The sequence below is a fragment of the Colletotrichum navitas genome (assembly GCF_030913465.1).
Source record: "Colletotrichum navitas strain CBS 125086 chromosome Unknown LY79scaffold_33, whole genome shotgun sequence".
NCBI classification, from domain to species: Eukaryota; Fungi; Ascomycota; class Sordariomycetes; order Glomerellales; family Glomerellaceae; genus Colletotrichum; species Colletotrichum navitas.
The window spans coordinates 289,902-307,139 of record NW_026850579.1 but is presented as its reverse complement, the minus strand read 5'-3'; the positions used below and the strand labels follow the sequence as shown (position 1 = coordinate 307,139).

The window sequence follows — 17,238 nt, the reverse complement described above, 5'->3', positions numbered from 1 at the left end:
TCCAATGGTGCAGGGGAAAGCAACTGCAGTATGTTTAGCAACGTGTAATTCTTGCTCTTTCAGGTGTTCGGTACATCTGTGCGTATTAATATACTCCAAAAAGATCGCGTTGTCCTAGGATCGTTCCAAGGGGGCGGAATTACGGAACGATTGACAAGGGACTCAAACGAAACCAGAAACAGGAATTTTCCGATCGTTTACCAGAAACGATACACGCTGCAAGCCCCGTTCCCATACCGTCGGGATTGCGTACGTGGTTGTGTCCTCTTTTTCCATGTTCCCATCACTGTCTTCCACCGTGATGAGGTGCGTGTCCACGTTGCATTACAACCTGAAAACACGCCAGGAAGGATGGGCTGCTACCCTAGAGCATATTCACTCGGCTTCCTGTTCTTATTGGTAATTTTCGAAACTCGAAGAGCGCTTTCTTTGTACATAAAGATGTGTTCAAAAATACTAGTTGAAGCAGATTTGCCGCCGGCTGCGATGTTTCTTTTTGGGAACTTCAGCTTTGATACTTGCTACCTGGCTCTCCTACCTTGTCACTCAACGATTACAAATTAAAAAGCAATTAGTCTTTCCTTATTTGAGCACGTCCCATCTCCTAGTGTCAGCACATACCTACTTACTCCCACGATGTACAATTATCAGGAGGTGCCTTCTTCCTTATGATGCCATCCTCTCAAACATTGAATGTTTCTATCAAATGTCCGCCTACTGGCCCTCTTCTTCCGTAGAAACTTGACATTTGAAAAGAATAATGATCTGAGGACCAAACGTTATCAGCAGAGAGTAGGGACGAGGGAGGGATAGGGGTAGCAATGTCGATAAAGGCGACGATAATAAGCCACTAGAGTAATCGATACTTGTGCAACGAACCCAGCATGCGGTGCAACGAGCTTACCTACAATCGTTTACTGACGAGTTTTACACCCCTTACAATGATGCAAAAAGAAAGGAAAGCTGGAAGTACAAATACGACCGGGATGTGGATCAGCATTAACAAAGATCTTGTGTCACATAACAAAAAAATGACGCCGTTGCTACGGGGCAGTGACTGAAGCTTATATGTCTCGTGACATCTTGATTGTCGGCGTTTCTCTACGTCTCGTATCTCAGCTCATATGCCAGCAAATGTTTATTATACAGGCGTAGTCGACGACTCACTGTCGACTCTGAATGTCCTTGTTGATATTAATGTTCTCACCCAATAGTAGAACACTCGATTTAGTTCTTCTCCAACGATAATGAATCCGCAAAAGGATGGCCCTTCTTCCACCTAATTCTCGTGCTCTCAGTTCTATATGAAAAAGCTGAGATGCGACAGTGATAGGCTACTTCGCTACCGAGTAAGCCTCCTCCCCATCCCAGCTCGCCTGATGTAAAAGAGTTCCTTACCAAGTTCCTACCAACGAGAGTGTTCGAGCAGTAACCATTCCTAGAGTTAGTGATACTACTGTAAGAATGGGGTGGTTTTTCTCTTCCCTCTCCGCGCCCCCCCGAATGCATAGCTGAATGCCTGACTATCGAGAGCGCTAGAAACAATTCTATTTTTATTGGAGAGTTGGAGGTTTTCGGAAAGATAATCTGTAATTGTCCTTGAGGTCGTCAATTTTCTCCAGTCGGTTATTCCGGTGCGAAGTTTGGATGTTGACCCAGGACGAGTTAGTCCAAGACAAAGGAGCGATGCCAGAGAAAAGATATTTTCTATACATGACTATATGCCAGCCCGAGCTCCGTACGCTTCCCTGTCTCTGCATTACTGAATTCAACGTGTGATGTCACCGATAGAGATTGATAGGCAAATCAAATGAGTGTATTGTAGAGCATCTGTAGACTATAATGATTGGCCTCAATGTATCGTAAAGGATTTAAATGAGTGTTATGCTCAGAGACAAACATGCTAAAGGTACATATCACTCACTGTATTGGCCTGAACGGAGCAACTTCCGTTGGCCGTGTACGTCACCACTGTCGCGCATGCAGGTTGTGTCAGCAGGTTGTCCAAGGTGGAAAGACTTGGGGAAGCGGCAGCCACTGCAAAGATAGGCGAGGTTATTTTGGGGGGGGGGGGGGGGGGGCAGTACGTACGGTTGCAGGAACCTTGACGAGAAAGGATGTTGACTGAGTTGCTGATCCAGCTGAGACTGATGCACACATCGGTGCGGTAGACCCTCTGCGACCCTCAGGAGGTGCTGCAGTCGCCCGAGGGGTGCCACTGCAGCCTGACCTCCACCTGTGCGGAAGGGATGAGGAGCACGCAGGCGGCGGCGGTTGCGGAGGCAATGTTGGTGAAGAGCATGTATGGTAGAGTTTCGGATCAGTAGTGGACTGGGTTGTCAAAAGATGAAGTATAATGAATCCGGGTGGACGTTAAAGCACAAAGGTTTACGATGAGAATCAACAGAACGTTGCGGATGAGAATGGGAAGGGGGAAATGCAATGAGCGAACGAAGGACGATACCAGAGCTTTAAGACTAAAAGCGATCAGTAGATTATCAGGTGTTGATGCTCGTATCATGCTACGGCTGCAACTGTGACGGAAGCTTACCTCTTAAGCAGACTTGTTCATCATTTAGTCATTTTTATGATAATATATTGTAGCTCTTGGCTGTCTTCTATGCCCATCATGTCTGTAATACTCCGCCTCTCCCGGTACAGCTACTTCGTAAGACGGTAACCCACATCACAGGCTGCCTACCTTAGTGGTTTGATGTATTTGGCGAGTAACAAGAGTCTTGCACAGCCCTACCTCTCCTCTACTGAGCGAAAAGTCAGGAAACTGTTTATACAAGGAGTCATCATCACAATACAACTGTTCTCGGTAACACTACAAGATAGGTCAAGTTCATGCTGTCTGAACCACATCCCCATATGCATTGGCGACGGAAACGGGCTGTGATACAAGCCGATCAGCACGCAGGGAGAGCGAAAAAAGACTATCCATCCGCGTCATGAGAGTCTATCGTGTCCACAACACTAGAACCAATGGGGACTTGTTAGTCAAAGGACTGCTTGATACTCTTGTACATCGGCAGCCAAGGTCCTAGGCACGAGAGGGCGATGATCCTGGGGGGACAGTAGCGTCGAAGAACCTCTTCACCTTTCCTACTTTTGTTCATGGCGTCTGGGTTCGCTTTGTGATAATTATACGGCCCTCAGACCTCCTTTACGCCCGGCACAAGCCTTCTGCGGTATCTCATCTCTCTCGTCTCCTGGTATTTCGAGATGATCCAAAGGCCCTCCCCACCCCTCCTCCTGTGAGCCCCTGCGACGCCCGAGTTTGCTGTGTCATATGAACTGCGATGGACATTGACGGAGATCGAATTACCATCTCATCCCCCGTTGTGAAAGTCCCGTGGGTCCTCCTACAATGCAACCTGCGGGTAGGTCGTTCGTTCCTCCTTGTTCTCCCTCCCCGCCCCGCCAAGCGGCGGATGCGCCCGGCGCGGGAAGAGATTCCCCGCGGCGGTGTACCTTAGCGCATCCTCCGGAAATATAAGTCATCTAGGTGAGTATAGTCAAACTGTAACCCGACCAAGGCTGATCTGATCGGCCCGGTGACGGCACATCATAGGGCAATCCGATCTTGTTTATGTCGATGGATGCAAGGGGGTCGCATTGCCTTATATGGCCCCTCTTGGGCTCAAGACACTCGCCAATCCGTGCGACAATCCAACAATAAGAGGTTCATCTCTCGTCTACCTAGGTTTGGGGAGATGCTCCACACTTGGACAGCAATGGGTTGTCGGTCAATGACACATATTAATGCTGCATCCTACGCCATTGCTGGGTTGAATCCATGAACCTTTTGGCAGTCGAGGCGTCTACCATAGAGGAGCACTATCACACCCTGGAACTGACTTACATACTAGAGTCGTCACAGAGATCCTCGCACCGGAAGAAAAAGAAGCAATGCAGGATGCGGAAAGAAACACGTTGAATTTATTATTTAGTGGTGGTATCTCGTTCGTCCCCCACTACCAAGCCCCGAGGGATATCTCCTCCCGTTCACCACGAATGGCACGGGCTTGCTCAGTGGCTGCGTTGTCGTGATGGCGTCCCACATCTGACGGAAGCTCGCACGGCGCGCAGGCAGCATGCCGTACTGCAGGCTGTACAGATTCTTGCGGTTGAGGGGCGGGACGAATTGGCCCGTCAGCAGGCAGAGGAGCACCCGCGGGGAGAGATAGTGCTTGCGGATACGGCTTCCCATCTGAAAGTACTGGTGGAACATGGCTCGGAAGGTGAGGGGTATGGACTGCGAAGGTTAGGGTTGAGCCTCATGTGACTTCAAGTGTTAGGGGCTCACCTTGAGGTAAATGACGGAGGTGGGCGGTTCGTTGGAAGTATTACTAAGTCTATAATCATGGGTATCTCGAAGCTCAAAACGAATGCCGCCTATTGATGTCAGTCGTAGAACATCATTTGAGATAGAGGCTGCATCTTACCTGGAAGTCGTCTCGGGTCCTTGACCCGTAACATCAGCGCAAAAAGGGGGAAATGGTTTAAACAAGACAGAAGTGTATCGAAAACGGCCTTGAGCGAGATGATGACCATCCGCGCAACGGCAAAGTTGAGGTAGAATACTACCACCGTCGGGAGGAGGAAGAAGAGCAGGGTGAAAAGGATGGTGCCGACAAGGAGCTGGTCCAGATCGTAGTCGCACGAGTCAATGCGGTTGCGGAGGACATTGTGCTTCTTACCACGGAAGAGATGAAAGAGCGAGATGAGAATCGTTAGCTGCCAGTGGTAGATTCGGGCTGACGCGAGGTAAAAGGAGTAGATGTGAATTGTCAGACCAGAGAGCAGGTCCGAGAACATGGCAATAGGCATGCTGGCACCGGCGAAGCTGGAGAAGCCGATGAACCAGATGATGCGAGGCAAAACTGGCTGAAGGGCTGCGATGCAGTCTGGTTGGATTAGCGTTGGGTTTACTCATTTCATACATTGGTAACTCACTTGACCAATACTCGATCACCCATAGAAACAGATCTCCGAGAAACAACGCCAACTCCTTGTTCAGTTTCAGACCCGCAGGCCAGCCCATGAGCCAAGAAATGCTTCGTTGCAGCGCCTCAACCGTGTACACCCTCAACAGCTCACTGATTGTACTGGCGGCCCAGTCCGCATTGTCGATGATGTAGGATCCCAGCGCGATGCCTATGATGACATCGTTGGCGACGAGCCACAGGCTATTGTAGAAACGGATGTAGTCGGGATGGCTAGTCGTGACGCTCTCCCAGTCGTTCTTACGCTGCCGCAACGTCGTATACTGCATGGGCCAGTAGCAAAATTGCTGAAGCCGGATCTCTACTTGCTGCGCTGTCGCCGAAATGTCCTTCAGGGCCAGGTAGTTATCCTTCAGTCGAAACTCCAGAATCTGAAGGAGGAGCTCGGCAACCGCTCTGTGGCCCATGAGCATATACACGAATCCCCACTGGATCAGCGGAAGCACGTATAGGATCAGGAGGTCCCAGACGAAGTTCCGCACTGTTGTCACGTTCTCCACTACCCGCTCCGAGACACTCAGTGTCCGCTTGGGCCTGGTTCCGATCCGTGATATGTTCTTTTGCAGAAGCTGCTCCAGCTCCCAGGACCAGTTGATTTGGTTCACGATTTTCGGCAGGGCCTTCTCTTTCGGCGACGGGTTTCGCTTGATGATGGTGTGCAGCTTCAGCTTTTCCACCAATTTCCTCTTCTGCTCCTTCATCTTTAGTTCTTGCTTCTCCTCCTCGGCCATGTGCTCCGTCGGTGGTAAGCCCGGAGCCTCCTTGTTTCCTAAAGCGAGCGAGATAGGATTGAGCGAGATGTATTGCATTCTACTAGGGCGCGGGCGGTCGTAGAGGATGATTTGTATACTCAAGGCTTTGGCGCAAGTGATTCGGGGGGGCTTTACACCGGCAGAGGTCGTCGTCGCGACGAATAGAGAGGGGTCGAGCACGACGGCGTCGCTAGGGTTGGTGAGACCCAAAACATGCATTGCTCCGTGGCCGCACCGTTCGTAGATGCCGTTTACGGGGTGAGGGGGGTTTCGGAAGAGGGTGCCGATTTTGAGGGCGAATTCAACATGGCCGGCCTGTCAATTCGTCAATTGCTGCGAGGGTTGGCGCTCTAGGGGTGTGCTGACATCGACATCGTCGAGTATGGCTACGACGAAGACATCCAGGGTTGAGTTCCTCCATCCCACAACAACGCCAGGCAGGTCGGAGCGCTGGATGTCCGTCGGCCAGAATATCCTCATTAAACCGTCATTTTCTGGCATGTCAGCCGAGCGCTGCGCAGAATACGGCGCTCAGAAGGACCCTCTCCGTCGCAACTGTTCTCTGGCCGAGACGCCAGCTCCGGGGGGTCGGGGGTGCTATGGTGGGTACCGTCATTAGCCACAAGCTCGTCCCAAGTAGTTGCGCAAAAAAGAGACATGTCTCAAGCGGGGTGGGCATTGAAGGTTTGCGTCGTACCAGGTTCGCTTCCTTGGTGGCTAAACGTTCCACGGGGATAAAGATGAGGAGGTAGACGAAGGTTAGGAGCGCAAAACCCTTGGCGGCGCGTGTCTGGGAGCAACGGAGGTTAGAGACAGCTGGCGCAAAGGGGCCGAACAGCAACAGCCAGGGTAAAAGATAAAGAAAAAGAACGCACAACAACTCCGTAGTCCCAAGCGAATATGGCAAGCTCATAGAGGCGTGTCACCAGGTCCCATCGGGCGGTGATGTAGCCGGCGACGAAGATCCCAAGGCTGAGGACTGAGAGGGGGTGCATAGAATCGCTATTCCCTTGGACGGTGCATGCCGAGGCTTGTCGCCAAGATTGATGGTTAGTTTGAGGGAGCGGAGGAGATGGATGTCGGACTGCGGACTCGGCTGGGACGGCGGGATAGGCGCAGGGACAGGGGGTCGGAGCTTGAGAGTATCGTGGGGGTCGTGGGTTGAGTCGATGTGTTTTCTCGTGAGCTGGAAGGGGACGAGAAGAACCCGCTTAGTACGAGGAACTGAAGTTGTGGTGGTGGTACTGCTTTGGTGTTGCGTTTTGCGCGCGCACGCGGTTGTCTGAGTGAAGAGAAGTGACGTGGAGATAGAGAGAGAGATGACGGGTGGGTGTGCAGTTGCTGAAGGTGGAAGAGCAAAAGCCAAGGCCAGTCAAGGGACAAGCTTCGTTCGCGGAGGACACGCGGTAATTCTGGGAATTGGCACGGCAGCGAATTATTGGACGTCGGGTCATGATCGGGGGGCGCGAGTCCCCTCGGTTCTCTGCATGTGTTGACTGCTGACTGCAGCATACCTACCTGGGCAGGTAGGAGGTACCTTGGTGGACAATGTGCTCTCTCATTAGCGGGTCGCGTCCACTGAAGGGGTTCGCAGTGGGTATTAGGTGGTGTGTTAGAGGACACGGTGCCAGAGATCCACACCCTACCCACCCTCTCAGACTGGGATGTGACAGTGAGCCGCTGCGGCCCATGCTTCTTTTTTTTCTTCTTTTCTTTCTCTTGAGCCTTCCCATTTCATCTGAGTTTTTGCTTCGCTAGGTACCTACCTACCTAGGTATGAATGAGGGATGACATGACAGAAGGAGAGAAAACATGCAATCGCCGTTTCTGGATGGTCGATTAGCAGCTGCGGCTGTGAAGGAAAATAATCAATAGTATATGACCATGACCGGCTTGTGGATGAACGGGCTACACTACTTTGCAGCGAGTGCATCAAGTCAATGGAGACCGGACGATGATCTCGATGTTTCCCCCTCCCTGTTCCCTACCCTACCCCCCTATGCAGCCTCATTGTCAAATGCTCCTAGTATTCTAAATGGCACCGCCAGTACCAAGTCTTGGAGGAATTTAAGCTCAGCAATCAGCACGAGCCATAGCGATTCCCTTGTTCTGACTGACTGCCTCACCATACCTTATAAGCAACGTTAACCACGGAACTGTTTCTGTCGGCTTGAACACGCATCATAGATCAGAGCAAGGGAATGGGACATATAATGAGATTGCGGTCTCTACACTGCCACATTGCGTCCAACAAATGCAACCCTGGAAAACAACGCCAAAATAGCAACCATACGTGACTGTGCTACTGCAATCCCCATGTCTCCTGCAAGAATGGTCAGACTCTGTCCTGTCCATACACACACACACACACACACACACTCCCTCTCTCTCTCTCTCACTCGCCGCTGTCTGAGATGACTACTCACATTTGCGTCCCATGTACGTCGCATCGTTGTCTTTCTGGTCCTCTCGCGCCTCGTCCAACAACTTGTCTATTCCGCGTTCCTTGAGCGCGACCTGATGGGCGTCAGTTGGGAACAAAGTCGCCCTCCGGATCACTGCGGCAAGCCTCTTGATGCCATCTACACTCACCGTCAAACACTTTTGGTAGTTTTTGAAGAGATCGGCGCACTCGTTGTTATCCGTGCCAGTCCCTCGAAGGTACTCTTGTATACATTAGACGCCTTCTCTAACTTTGATACCGTGACGCGGGGGATTGCAAGGTAAATGTAGACCACACTCACTTTCGCTGTACCATTTCAAGAAGCATGTGTCGTAGCGTCTGTTTGTTACAGTCAGCATAGTCTCTCCAATACCCGTCATGAATCCCACATACTCTTTGACTTCGTTGCATTCGGGCGCTAGAGAGGCAGACATGGTGACGGGCTGTGTTGTTGGTGGAAGGCGCGGAGAGCTGTAAGGTGAGGTTGAAGTTGCGACTAGAAATGGAGGCAAAATGGCCACAGGGGGAAGAGCCTATGTGCCTAAGGTCCGTGGCTTCACCCGTTGTAAGTGGACGACGTCTCGGCCAAAGCACCCGCCTTCTTCTTCGGCAAATTTCAACGCCCTCGCAAGTCAGGAACCAGCAGCCGGTAATCGCGGACTCGAAATATCTACAAATCCATTCACATTCCAAGTTTTGTCCATACACCGAATTGCCTTCTTGTCCCCTTCACCCCCAAACAAAACAAAGAGCATCTTCGTCAACTTTCAAGGTCCCTTATCCCACACACTCTCATTCTCTTATCGATAGGGCACCACTCACTATCTTATCGGCCGGGGGGCCTCTTGCAGGCGGGCATAATTTTTGATCGGTCGACAAACTTCGCAGCGCGAACCCGCGACAGCCTCCGCCAAACCCGCCCAAACAGCTGCGCCGGCACAATGACGTCTCCTCAGGACTTCAAGTCCCTCCAGGACAAAGTCCAAGCAGCGCTCCTCGCCACCGTCAAGTCGGTTAACCGCGTTTCCGCCGAAGATTTGCCCTTCCAGCGCGCCGTCAACCCCAACGTCGGCGAGGACCTCGACGCCAAAACCACCCGCATCCTCGAACTGTCGACGTCCCTCCTCAAGTCCGCTGCCGATGTGTGCGGCCTCAATGCGCCCGAACTCGAAGATGCCGACGACGTCGACATGCGCTGGCGGAGCATCGTGGACATAGTCGACTCGGTCCTCGAAAAGGCCGACACCTCCATTGACGAATACACCGGGGCTCTGAAGAGAAAGGATGCGCCAGCCACCGATGCCGTGAGTTTTCCAGGCTTTCGTACGACAGACGCCGTTTACTGATACTATCTAGGCTCCCCAGTCTAAAAAGCCCAAGACGACCGGGACCGTTATCCGCAGTGCGAACATTACTAAACCCCAGCTTCATTTTACTCGGACAGTCGACAACAATACTGCGTGGAAGCCCATCATTACCGAGAAGCCTCATGCCACAGTTTCGCTCGAGAACAGCTTAGTGACAAGCGAAACGGACGATGGATTCCTTCAGTACGATTACTCCATTTTCTTGCCTTTAATATTTCCTCGGTCTCACGACTCCAAGCGAGCTGCATTCAAGTCACGCAGAAGGATGAAGGCGCTGCAGTCGATCAACAGTACTGACGAAGGAATTAGATATAAACATCCTTACGAAACCGAAATTCTCGAGGCGAAATACCCGGACCGTGTCTACGAACAAACCGAGCCGATCCCCTGGCAACCTGTCGAAACCACCGAAGCCACTTACGTCGATACCTACGAGGGCGTCTTGGAGATGCTGGAGGACTTAAAGAAGGCAAAGGAAATCGCTGTCGACCTGGAGCATCATGACTTTCGCACTTATGTTGGACTCACTTCACTCATGCAGATTAGCACGCGAGAGAAGGACTGGATCGTCGACACTCTAAAACCCTGGAGAGAGCGACTCCAGGTTCTTAACGAGGTCTTTGCTGACCCCAGCATCATCAAGGTTTGCAAACGCACATCTCGTCATATTAACACAGCTAACAGAGTGAGTCTAGGTCTTCCACGGCGCGTTCATGGACATGGTGTGGCTGCAGCGCGATCTCGGCCTGTACGTAAACGGCCTCTTCGATACTGGCATGGCTTGCGAAGTGCTGCATTACCCGCAAAAGAGCTTGGCTTTCTTGCTGAAGAAGTTTGTCAATTTTGATGCCGACAAGAAGTACCAACTGGCCGACTGGAGAGTGCGGTAAGTAATTGTCCGTTGCGGTGACGTTTGGATCTAATGATAAATAGCCCTCTGTCCGAGGAGATGCTCTACTACGCTCGTTCCGACACGCATTACCTCCTGTACATCTACGATAAGATGCGCAATGAGCTTGTGATGAAGTCAGACCGTGGCAACCCCAGCACCGACTATATTGAGGCGACTCTCCAGAAGTCCAAGAGCCTTTCCCTGAGCCGATACGGAGGCGAAACCTTCGACCCCAAGACGGGCAAGGGCAACAAGGGCTGGTACAACACTCTGCTCAAACACCCCATGCCCTTTTCGGGCCAGCAGTTTGCTGTTTACAGAGCCATCTGGACCTGGAGGGATGAAGTGGCACGTAGAGAAGACGAGAGCACTCCGTTCGTCATGCCTAATGCCATCATTGGCGACATCGCAAAACACATGCCCCCTGACGCCAAGGCCCTCCACGCCCTCATCCCGAACCATGCTTTCATCGCAAGACGGAATGTTACCGAAATATGGAAACGCTACCAAGAGGCGAGAGAACGGGGCGTCAACGAGCCGCGGCTGCTTGACTTCTTCAAGTCTGACCTTCCCAAGGCTGCGGCCAAGCCTTTGGCAGAAATCGTCAGCGAAGATGCGGCCGATGCTGTCCTGGAGCCTACAGAGCTGACCCAATCTCAACTGTTCGGCGGCATGCCCCTCAGTACTGCCTGGGAAAAGGCTTCGGCCGCGGCTAGTGGCCTAGGCGAGTACGTCATGCTTCCGTGGCAGAAATTTGTACAGAATGCAAAGACAGTCGATGCAGCCGCTCAGGAGGATGTGGCTATGGAAGGCGGTGTCGAGGCCGAAGCCAAGGCGGCCGCTGCTGCTCAGCCAAAAGAGCCTGAAGTGGACGAGGAATTCACTCTCAAGGCCGGCACCAAGCGTAAGGTTCCGACAGAAGACGTATCCGACGCCAGCGACGATTCGGACTCTGGAGGGAGCTCGATCGACATCGTGTTGGAGAAGCCAGGCTCGGGCAAGTCTGGCAAGAAGGGCAAGCATAACTCAATCGAGAGCAAGGCAATGGTGGCTTCGAAGCGGGCCGACAAGGTCACGCGCTACACGGAGGAATACGAAAAGGCCAAGGCCGAGGTCGAGCGCCTAACCGAGCTAATTGCCCACGGCGGCGCCGATACTGCCCAGCTGGAGGAGGCGGAGGGCACCGCTGCCGACAAGCAAGAAAAGCTGGAAAGATATGTGTCGGCACTCAACAACCGCAAGGCAAAGGCGGAACGCAAAGCTGCTAAGAAGGCCGAGAAGGCCAAGAAAGAGGCGGAGAAGGCGGAGAAGGAGGCGGAGAAGGAGGCCAAGAAGGCGGCGAGACGGGCTGCAAAGAAGGCAAAGGGGGATGCGAAGAAGGCCGAGGAAGAGAATGCTGCGGCGGAATCTGGCGACAGCGACGAGGAGGAGACGTTCGATTACAGTAAGGCGACGTCTGTGCTCCACGCAAACCGGACGGGTAACCGCGGCAAGGCGCACGTCAAGCCGACGTTCGACCCGTACGCTAAGACGGGAGACGACGCGCCGAAGGGTGCAAGGAAGGCCGTACCTCCGAGAGGCGAGAGGACTGCCACGTTCAAGAAATGAGACGTTGGCTGATTTGGGGGAATGTCTAGTGCAGGGTCAGCTTAGTAAGAAGCATTGGCTATTGGTGGATAATTAGCGTTGCCTACTGTCGAGGCGAGATGGTGACGCCTGTTTGACCATAGTCCGGCTGGCTGTAGACGATACAAGGCCGGATATGTTACAAAACCAAAACAGAGAACTGACGTACAACATTGCACATGTAGGTACGTGTGTCTTACCGTGAGAGTGATTGAGAAGACCCTGCCAGTCCGGCGGTTGAGTGTTGAGTTATATGGTCCTAATACGTCGAGGAGTAACAATCTGGGCAAGGGTCCCATGCACAGAGTGCGGGGGAGAGGGCGGAATACCTCCCGACCTCTCCCCCTCCCAGGGGCAATAGGTATGCGATCCCTTCAAGTCTCCCCTTAGTGCGGTCCGATTATCAAGCTGCGGAAGGGCTCGTTGAGGGTGGGGATATGTCAAAAACCCGGGCCCCACCCCGCGCCCTGCGGCGGACAAGCGTGGGGGGTTTCCTGTTGCGCCTGCCGATTTGCCGTCTGTTAGCTCCGGCGGCCAAGAGTCTAGAGGGCCCGGTAGAAACATCCTGACGCCCCCCTCCCCCTGAGGCTCTTCTCCTTTTTTGAGTAGTCACTGGAGACCTCGACAACGTCATTCCTTGGGGGATGGCATGTCAAAAGTGTGTTTCCCACGTTTTGGGACGCCTTTGACCATGGTTGTTATGCAGGGGAGTGGATTAACGAACCGATGTCGCAGTCCCGCCCCTTATCTTATCCAGGGTTCGTCTCATGGCAACTCTCACTGACATAGCACGCATACTCACGCCCTCAAGAGCATCTCGTTCTGCGTGAAACCCCCAGATGCTTATAACTTCTCAGACCAGGCCAAGTTACCATTTCATGGAGACTTGAGGCACAGGAGCCCAGAAAGCCGTCAAGCCCCCCTCCCTTCGGCGACACACACAAACACACAACACATATACCATCTCGCAATGGCGGCCGACCCCGCAACCGAAGTGAAGAAGCCGGCCCGGCTGCCCTCGCAGACGCACCACGTCATCGTCAAGCTTGAGACAATACACGTGGCCCTCCCCGACGTCGACATGGGCTCCATGACGCACGAGACCATCGGCTACGAGTACACGCGGCCCTCGGAGGCTGGTGTCGTGGCCGCGAGGGCGTGGCCCGCGAGCGTGCTTGTCACGACGACGGTGCCGATCAACAAGGACACGCTCGGGGAAGCACCATACCTGTGAGTTTCCCCTTTCCCGGTCTTGCTTATGTCTGGCGTTTGAGGGACCGCCCACGGGGAGGGGTGAGAGGGTGAATGAGATTAGCACCGATGAGATGAACAACGGGGGACTGATTGTGGATGGTGGTCGTGTAGGAAGTGCGTCATCACCGAGACGACGGGGACGGATCACATTGATCTGGAGGAGTGCAGGCGGCGCGGGATCACCGTCATGTACGCTCCCCACGCGACCGTCGAGGCCGTGTCCGAGCACGCCCTCGGCCTGGTGAGTCTCCCCTCCCTCTCGTTCGTCGCTTTCCTCCTCCTCTTCTTCTTCGTGGCAATCCCTTGTCGGGCGCAAGGACTCGGGTTCGCCGTTTCTCCAGACCTCCCAGACGAGACTTTGAAAGGGACTTGATCTGACAGAGGCGGTGCACCTTCCAGTACTTCTCCGCACGCAGGCGCCTCGTCACCCTGCACAACACAATGATGGATCACGACGGCGCGCGCACGAACCCCTGGCGCGCCAAGGGGAGCATGTCCTCCCTCCTCTTCGACGCCGAGGGCCGCCCGCCGCACACCTGCGGCAACGAGGTTGCGGGCGTGATCGGCTACGGGCCCATCGGGCAGCGCCTTGCCAAGCTGTGCGGCGCGCTGGGCATGGAGGTCCTTGTTGCCGCCCGCAAGGACGCCACCGCCGCCGCCGCCGCCGCCCCCCGCGTCCCCTTCGACGAAGTCCTCCGCCGAGCCACGGTGCTCTTCCTCGTCGTGCCCCTGACGCCGGACACAAGGGATCTCATCTCGGAACGGGAGCTGGCGCTGATGCGTCCCGACGCCGTGGTGGTCAACGTCGGGCGCGGCGGGACCGTCAACGAGGCGGCGCTACTGGCGGCGCTCAGGGCCGGCGGGATCGCGGGCGCAGCGACGGACGTGTTCGAGGTCGAGCCGGCGGGCAGCGGACGGGACAGCGTGCTGCTGGGCGAGGGCGCGCGAGGCGTCAACCTGACGCTGACGCCGCACCTCGCATGGTGCGCTGATCAGACGAGGATGAACATCCGAAGGGTGGTGGGGGAGAACATCGCGTTGTTCGTAAGCGGTGAGAAGGGGACTAATGTCGTGCTGGATATGAGGTGAGAGACGGGTCTAAGTGAAAGGGTGGGGGGCTGAGGGTGTCGGGAGATTTTTGGCAAAGGTAATTACATCCGTCACAGACGAGATGTGGATGGGGTTTGCGAGCAGCCCATATTGCCAAGGAGGCCTGACCATGACCATGTTTTCAGAGCCTGTGTTTCAACCCACCTCGGTGGCGCACCAAGCTTCTGATAATGCCACAAATATAGTACACGTGTAACCAGGGACCACGGTCAACGTCCTGGAGAGTGATGCGATGATCACGATGCTTGAATCAGTTGGCCTCCCCTTCACGTATGTCCGGTCTTTAGCATGAGCCAAGCAGTTGCTTCTTCGCCGGCCGATCCTCTCGCCTCCCCCCTTCCCCGTCTCCGCAATCAATCTCCCGGGGCGTCGTCATCTGCACTAACCACTTGGCAGGACCCTTGCCTGGTTATGGTCTCTACATGTCGTCGAATAGTTCGAGCTTCTTTGCCAAACAACCTGGAATCCATCGCCCTGTGGGTGTAATGATGCAGGCCACGGGAAGCCCCGCTGATCGCCTTTAATCTCCTGGACCCCCTGGCACCTCTGCTGTACCTCCCACTGCGCCCATCCCGGCATTCGAACGGAGGGCGGTCTGTTTGTATCTACGACGCTGGACTCGGAAAAGTTCGCATGGAGTAAAGTCCAGCTGGGATTGAGGCCTCGTCCTTGTCTTCCTCGAATCCAGTACACGTAGGGCCAGACGGGGGTGAGGGCGGAACCTATTAACGACGAGTCTGTGTAATGAGCAGGCCTGCCCCAGAATTCATCGCGGAAAATATCCACGTTGCGGGGATCCAGGTGGGATGGCACAGGGAAACAAGTCCTTTGACTAGGACTCCGGACAGCGATGATCTAGCTTGAACATGAAGCAGACAACGAGAGTTGTAATATATATGTGGCCGAGTCCTTCGGATAGTCCAGAACCTACGGCCGACCGGGATGTTTCCCGTCCCACCGGGACATGCGTGCCGCTAAGCGGGCGGCGGAAGAGTCCAGTGCAGTCGCCCGTCATTGTCATATGTCCGAAACGCTGGCGCCCCAGGGGCAATTAACATTGGGCAGCCGCTTGTATCTACGAAAAAGATGGAGAAAAGAACCAGAATTCAAGGATGTAAGAAGCTTCACTCTGCCATTTATGAGCTTGACTTCATTTCCCGACATGCCATTCATTCCTGCAACTTCTTGGGCTAGGACTCTGACTTTCGTTAACCATCCACCAACGCTCGTTCTATCAAAAGAAATATCCCACACGCCAGCTATATCTCATCGTACACAACCACTCCCCAGACATGCAGTTCTCCTCCCTCCTCCTCCTCGTCCTCACGCCCGCCCTCGCGACCGCGACGCTCGACCCGGCCACCTCCAACACCAAGGGCAAGTGCCCCTCGAAATACGCTTGCAGCGCTACAAAGGTCTCAAAGGCCATCCAGGCAGCTGAGTGCTCGCACAACACGCGCACCGGCAAGACCCAGACCTTCGCCGTCTTCGAGACGGACCACCAGTACGATGCCAGCCACGGCGCCCCCTACGGCACCTGCTCCGCGTACACCTGCGAGGCGCCCGCCCAGATGCTTGCCGACGCGGACTGCTGGACCTTCTTCTGGAGGTGAGTGAACTGACCCCACGGTAACGGACGGTCAAGTTGGGTGGGATTTTTTTTTGTTTTTTTTTGGTTTTTTTTTCCTTCACGAAGAAGAGGCTGACAAAGGTTTCGTGGCGTAAAGCGGCACCGGCGAGCAGAGCGGCGTCGGCACCGGTTGCATCAGGGACCCGAACACGGGCGAGTGCGGCTGCGAGAACTCCGATGGCACCTTCATCCCCGGCAGCGACAGCTGCAAATGAGCTTCCACTATACTGGCTGTAGGAGGGTCATGATTCCTAAGCTAGGAGCGCCGGCCGCCTTCGTCTGGCAAGAACTGGGCATTTCTATGTACATATATCACATTACTCTTGTATAAATGCTGTGTTAACCTTTTTGCGGTTAATATCACGTAGCTCACAGGAAGCTACAGGCTCCGTTCCAGTCTCCTCAACGATTAGCTCAATATATGCCCCAAACGTACACATGCTGTTGCGTTCCTGCGCAAGATTCTGACCGCACTGCAACGTGCAGGATTGCCATGCTCCCTCCACCTAGCAACACAGCCCCATCACTAGTTGTAAACGTTCACTCAACCTGGACCCTGGCATATCACATCATGAAGTTAAGGGGAGGCCTTTCACCACAAACACATATATAATTAGAAGTCATATCTAGTCTGTTGAAATACTCATTACCATGGGGGGACGCACATGTGTTAACAGCCTGTCCATGCCCCAAGCTCACAACTTTGGAGAAGACAGATGTTGTTGCGTTCGGGATGAACGAGGGACCCATAAATGTCTAGAGATCAGCTTACAGTAGCGGCGGCAGCGGTGGCAGTAGCAAGTGCAACATCAAATTGAACGCCATCAAGTGCAATGTGCTCAGAGACAGAATCAAAACGAGACACTGCCCGACTTCCACGGCATGAGCGCCGCATCTTTCTGTTACTGTCGTCTCGGCCCCTGTTTATAGCCTGAATTGGGCGTACCGGCGTTTGCACCGAAGAATGGGACCTGGTGAAAAGCCCCAGCCTTATAACAACCACGCCGTTACGTCGCTCAGTACGCGCAGCTGACTTGGGACACCTTTGCCAGGCAAATGCAGTCAGACGGCAGTCATTTGTGCAGAACTACCACCAATCAGCAAGCGACCATACAGCCTAATCAGTTGACAGCACCTGCTGGACCTGTATTC

The 17,238-nt window shown here is 53.9% G+C and overlaps 5 protein-coding genes across 5 annotated transcripts; 3 read left to right on the top strand and 2 right to left on the bottom strand.

The window, feature by feature from the left end:
* Positions 1-3,920: 3,920 nt before the first annotated feature.
* On the bottom strand, positions 3,921-7,172 carry LY79DRAFT_650115 (N-acetylglucosaminyl transferase component). The gene is made up of 7 exons (XM_060562532.1): positions 6,640-7,172; positions 6,462-6,554; positions 6,131-6,277; positions 4,963-6,079; positions 4,452-4,913; positions 4,313-4,401; positions 3,921-4,261 (listed from the first exon to the last, which is right to left on the bottom strand). The coding sequence occupies exons 1-7, from the start codon at positions 6,757-6,759 to the stop codon at positions 3,953-3,955; spliced, it is 2,337 nt and encodes a 778-aa protein (XP_060413734.1). The 5' UTR covers positions 6,760-7,172; the 3' UTR covers positions 3,921-3,952.
* An 826-nt stretch (positions 7,173-7,998) lies between these two features.
* On the bottom strand, positions 7,999-8,834 carry LY79DRAFT_225558 (uncharacterized protein). The gene is made up of 4 exons (XM_060551638.1): positions 8,601-8,834; positions 8,509-8,546; positions 8,191-8,430; positions 7,999-8,087 (listed from the first exon to the last, which is right to left on the bottom strand). Coding segments are annotated over exons 1-4 (321 nt in total). The 5' UTR covers positions 8,642-8,834; the 3' UTR covers positions 7,999-8,085.
* A 314-nt stretch (positions 8,835-9,148) lies between these two features.
* On the top strand, positions 9,149-12,074 carry LY79DRAFT_590647 (exonuclease; the record flags this gene model as incomplete). Its single annotated transcript, XM_060561182.1, has 5 exons — positions 9,149-9,511; positions 9,564-9,757; positions 9,884-10,217; positions 10,270-10,460; positions 10,508-12,074. 5 exons carry the CDS (start codon positions 9,149-9,151, stop codon positions 12,072-12,074), a joined length of 2,649 nt encoding a protein of 882 aa, XP_060413732.1.
* A 785-nt stretch (positions 12,075-12,859) lies between these two features.
* LY79DRAFT_225543 (D-isomer specific 2-hydroxyacid dehydrogenase) lies at positions 12,860-14,590 on the top strand. The gene is made up of 3 exons (XM_060551637.1): positions 12,860-13,322; positions 13,458-13,587; positions 13,746-14,590. Exons 1-3 carry the CDS (start codon positions 13,063-13,065, stop codon positions 14,433-14,435), a joined length of 1,080 nt encoding a protein of 359 aa, XP_060413731.1. The 5' UTR covers positions 12,860-13,062; the 3' UTR covers positions 14,436-14,590.
* A 950-nt stretch (positions 14,591-15,540) lies between these two features.
* On the top strand, positions 15,541-16,301 carry LY79DRAFT_688026 (uncharacterized protein; the record flags this gene model as incomplete). The annotated part of the gene is made up of 2 exons (XM_060564689.1): positions 15,541-16,065; positions 16,184-16,301. Exons 1-2 carry the CDS (start codon positions 15,749-15,751, stop codon positions 16,299-16,301), a joined length of 435 nt encoding a protein of 144 aa, XP_060413730.1. The 5' UTR covers positions 15,541-15,748.
* Between the last annotated feature and the right edge of the window lie 937 nt (positions 16,302-17,238).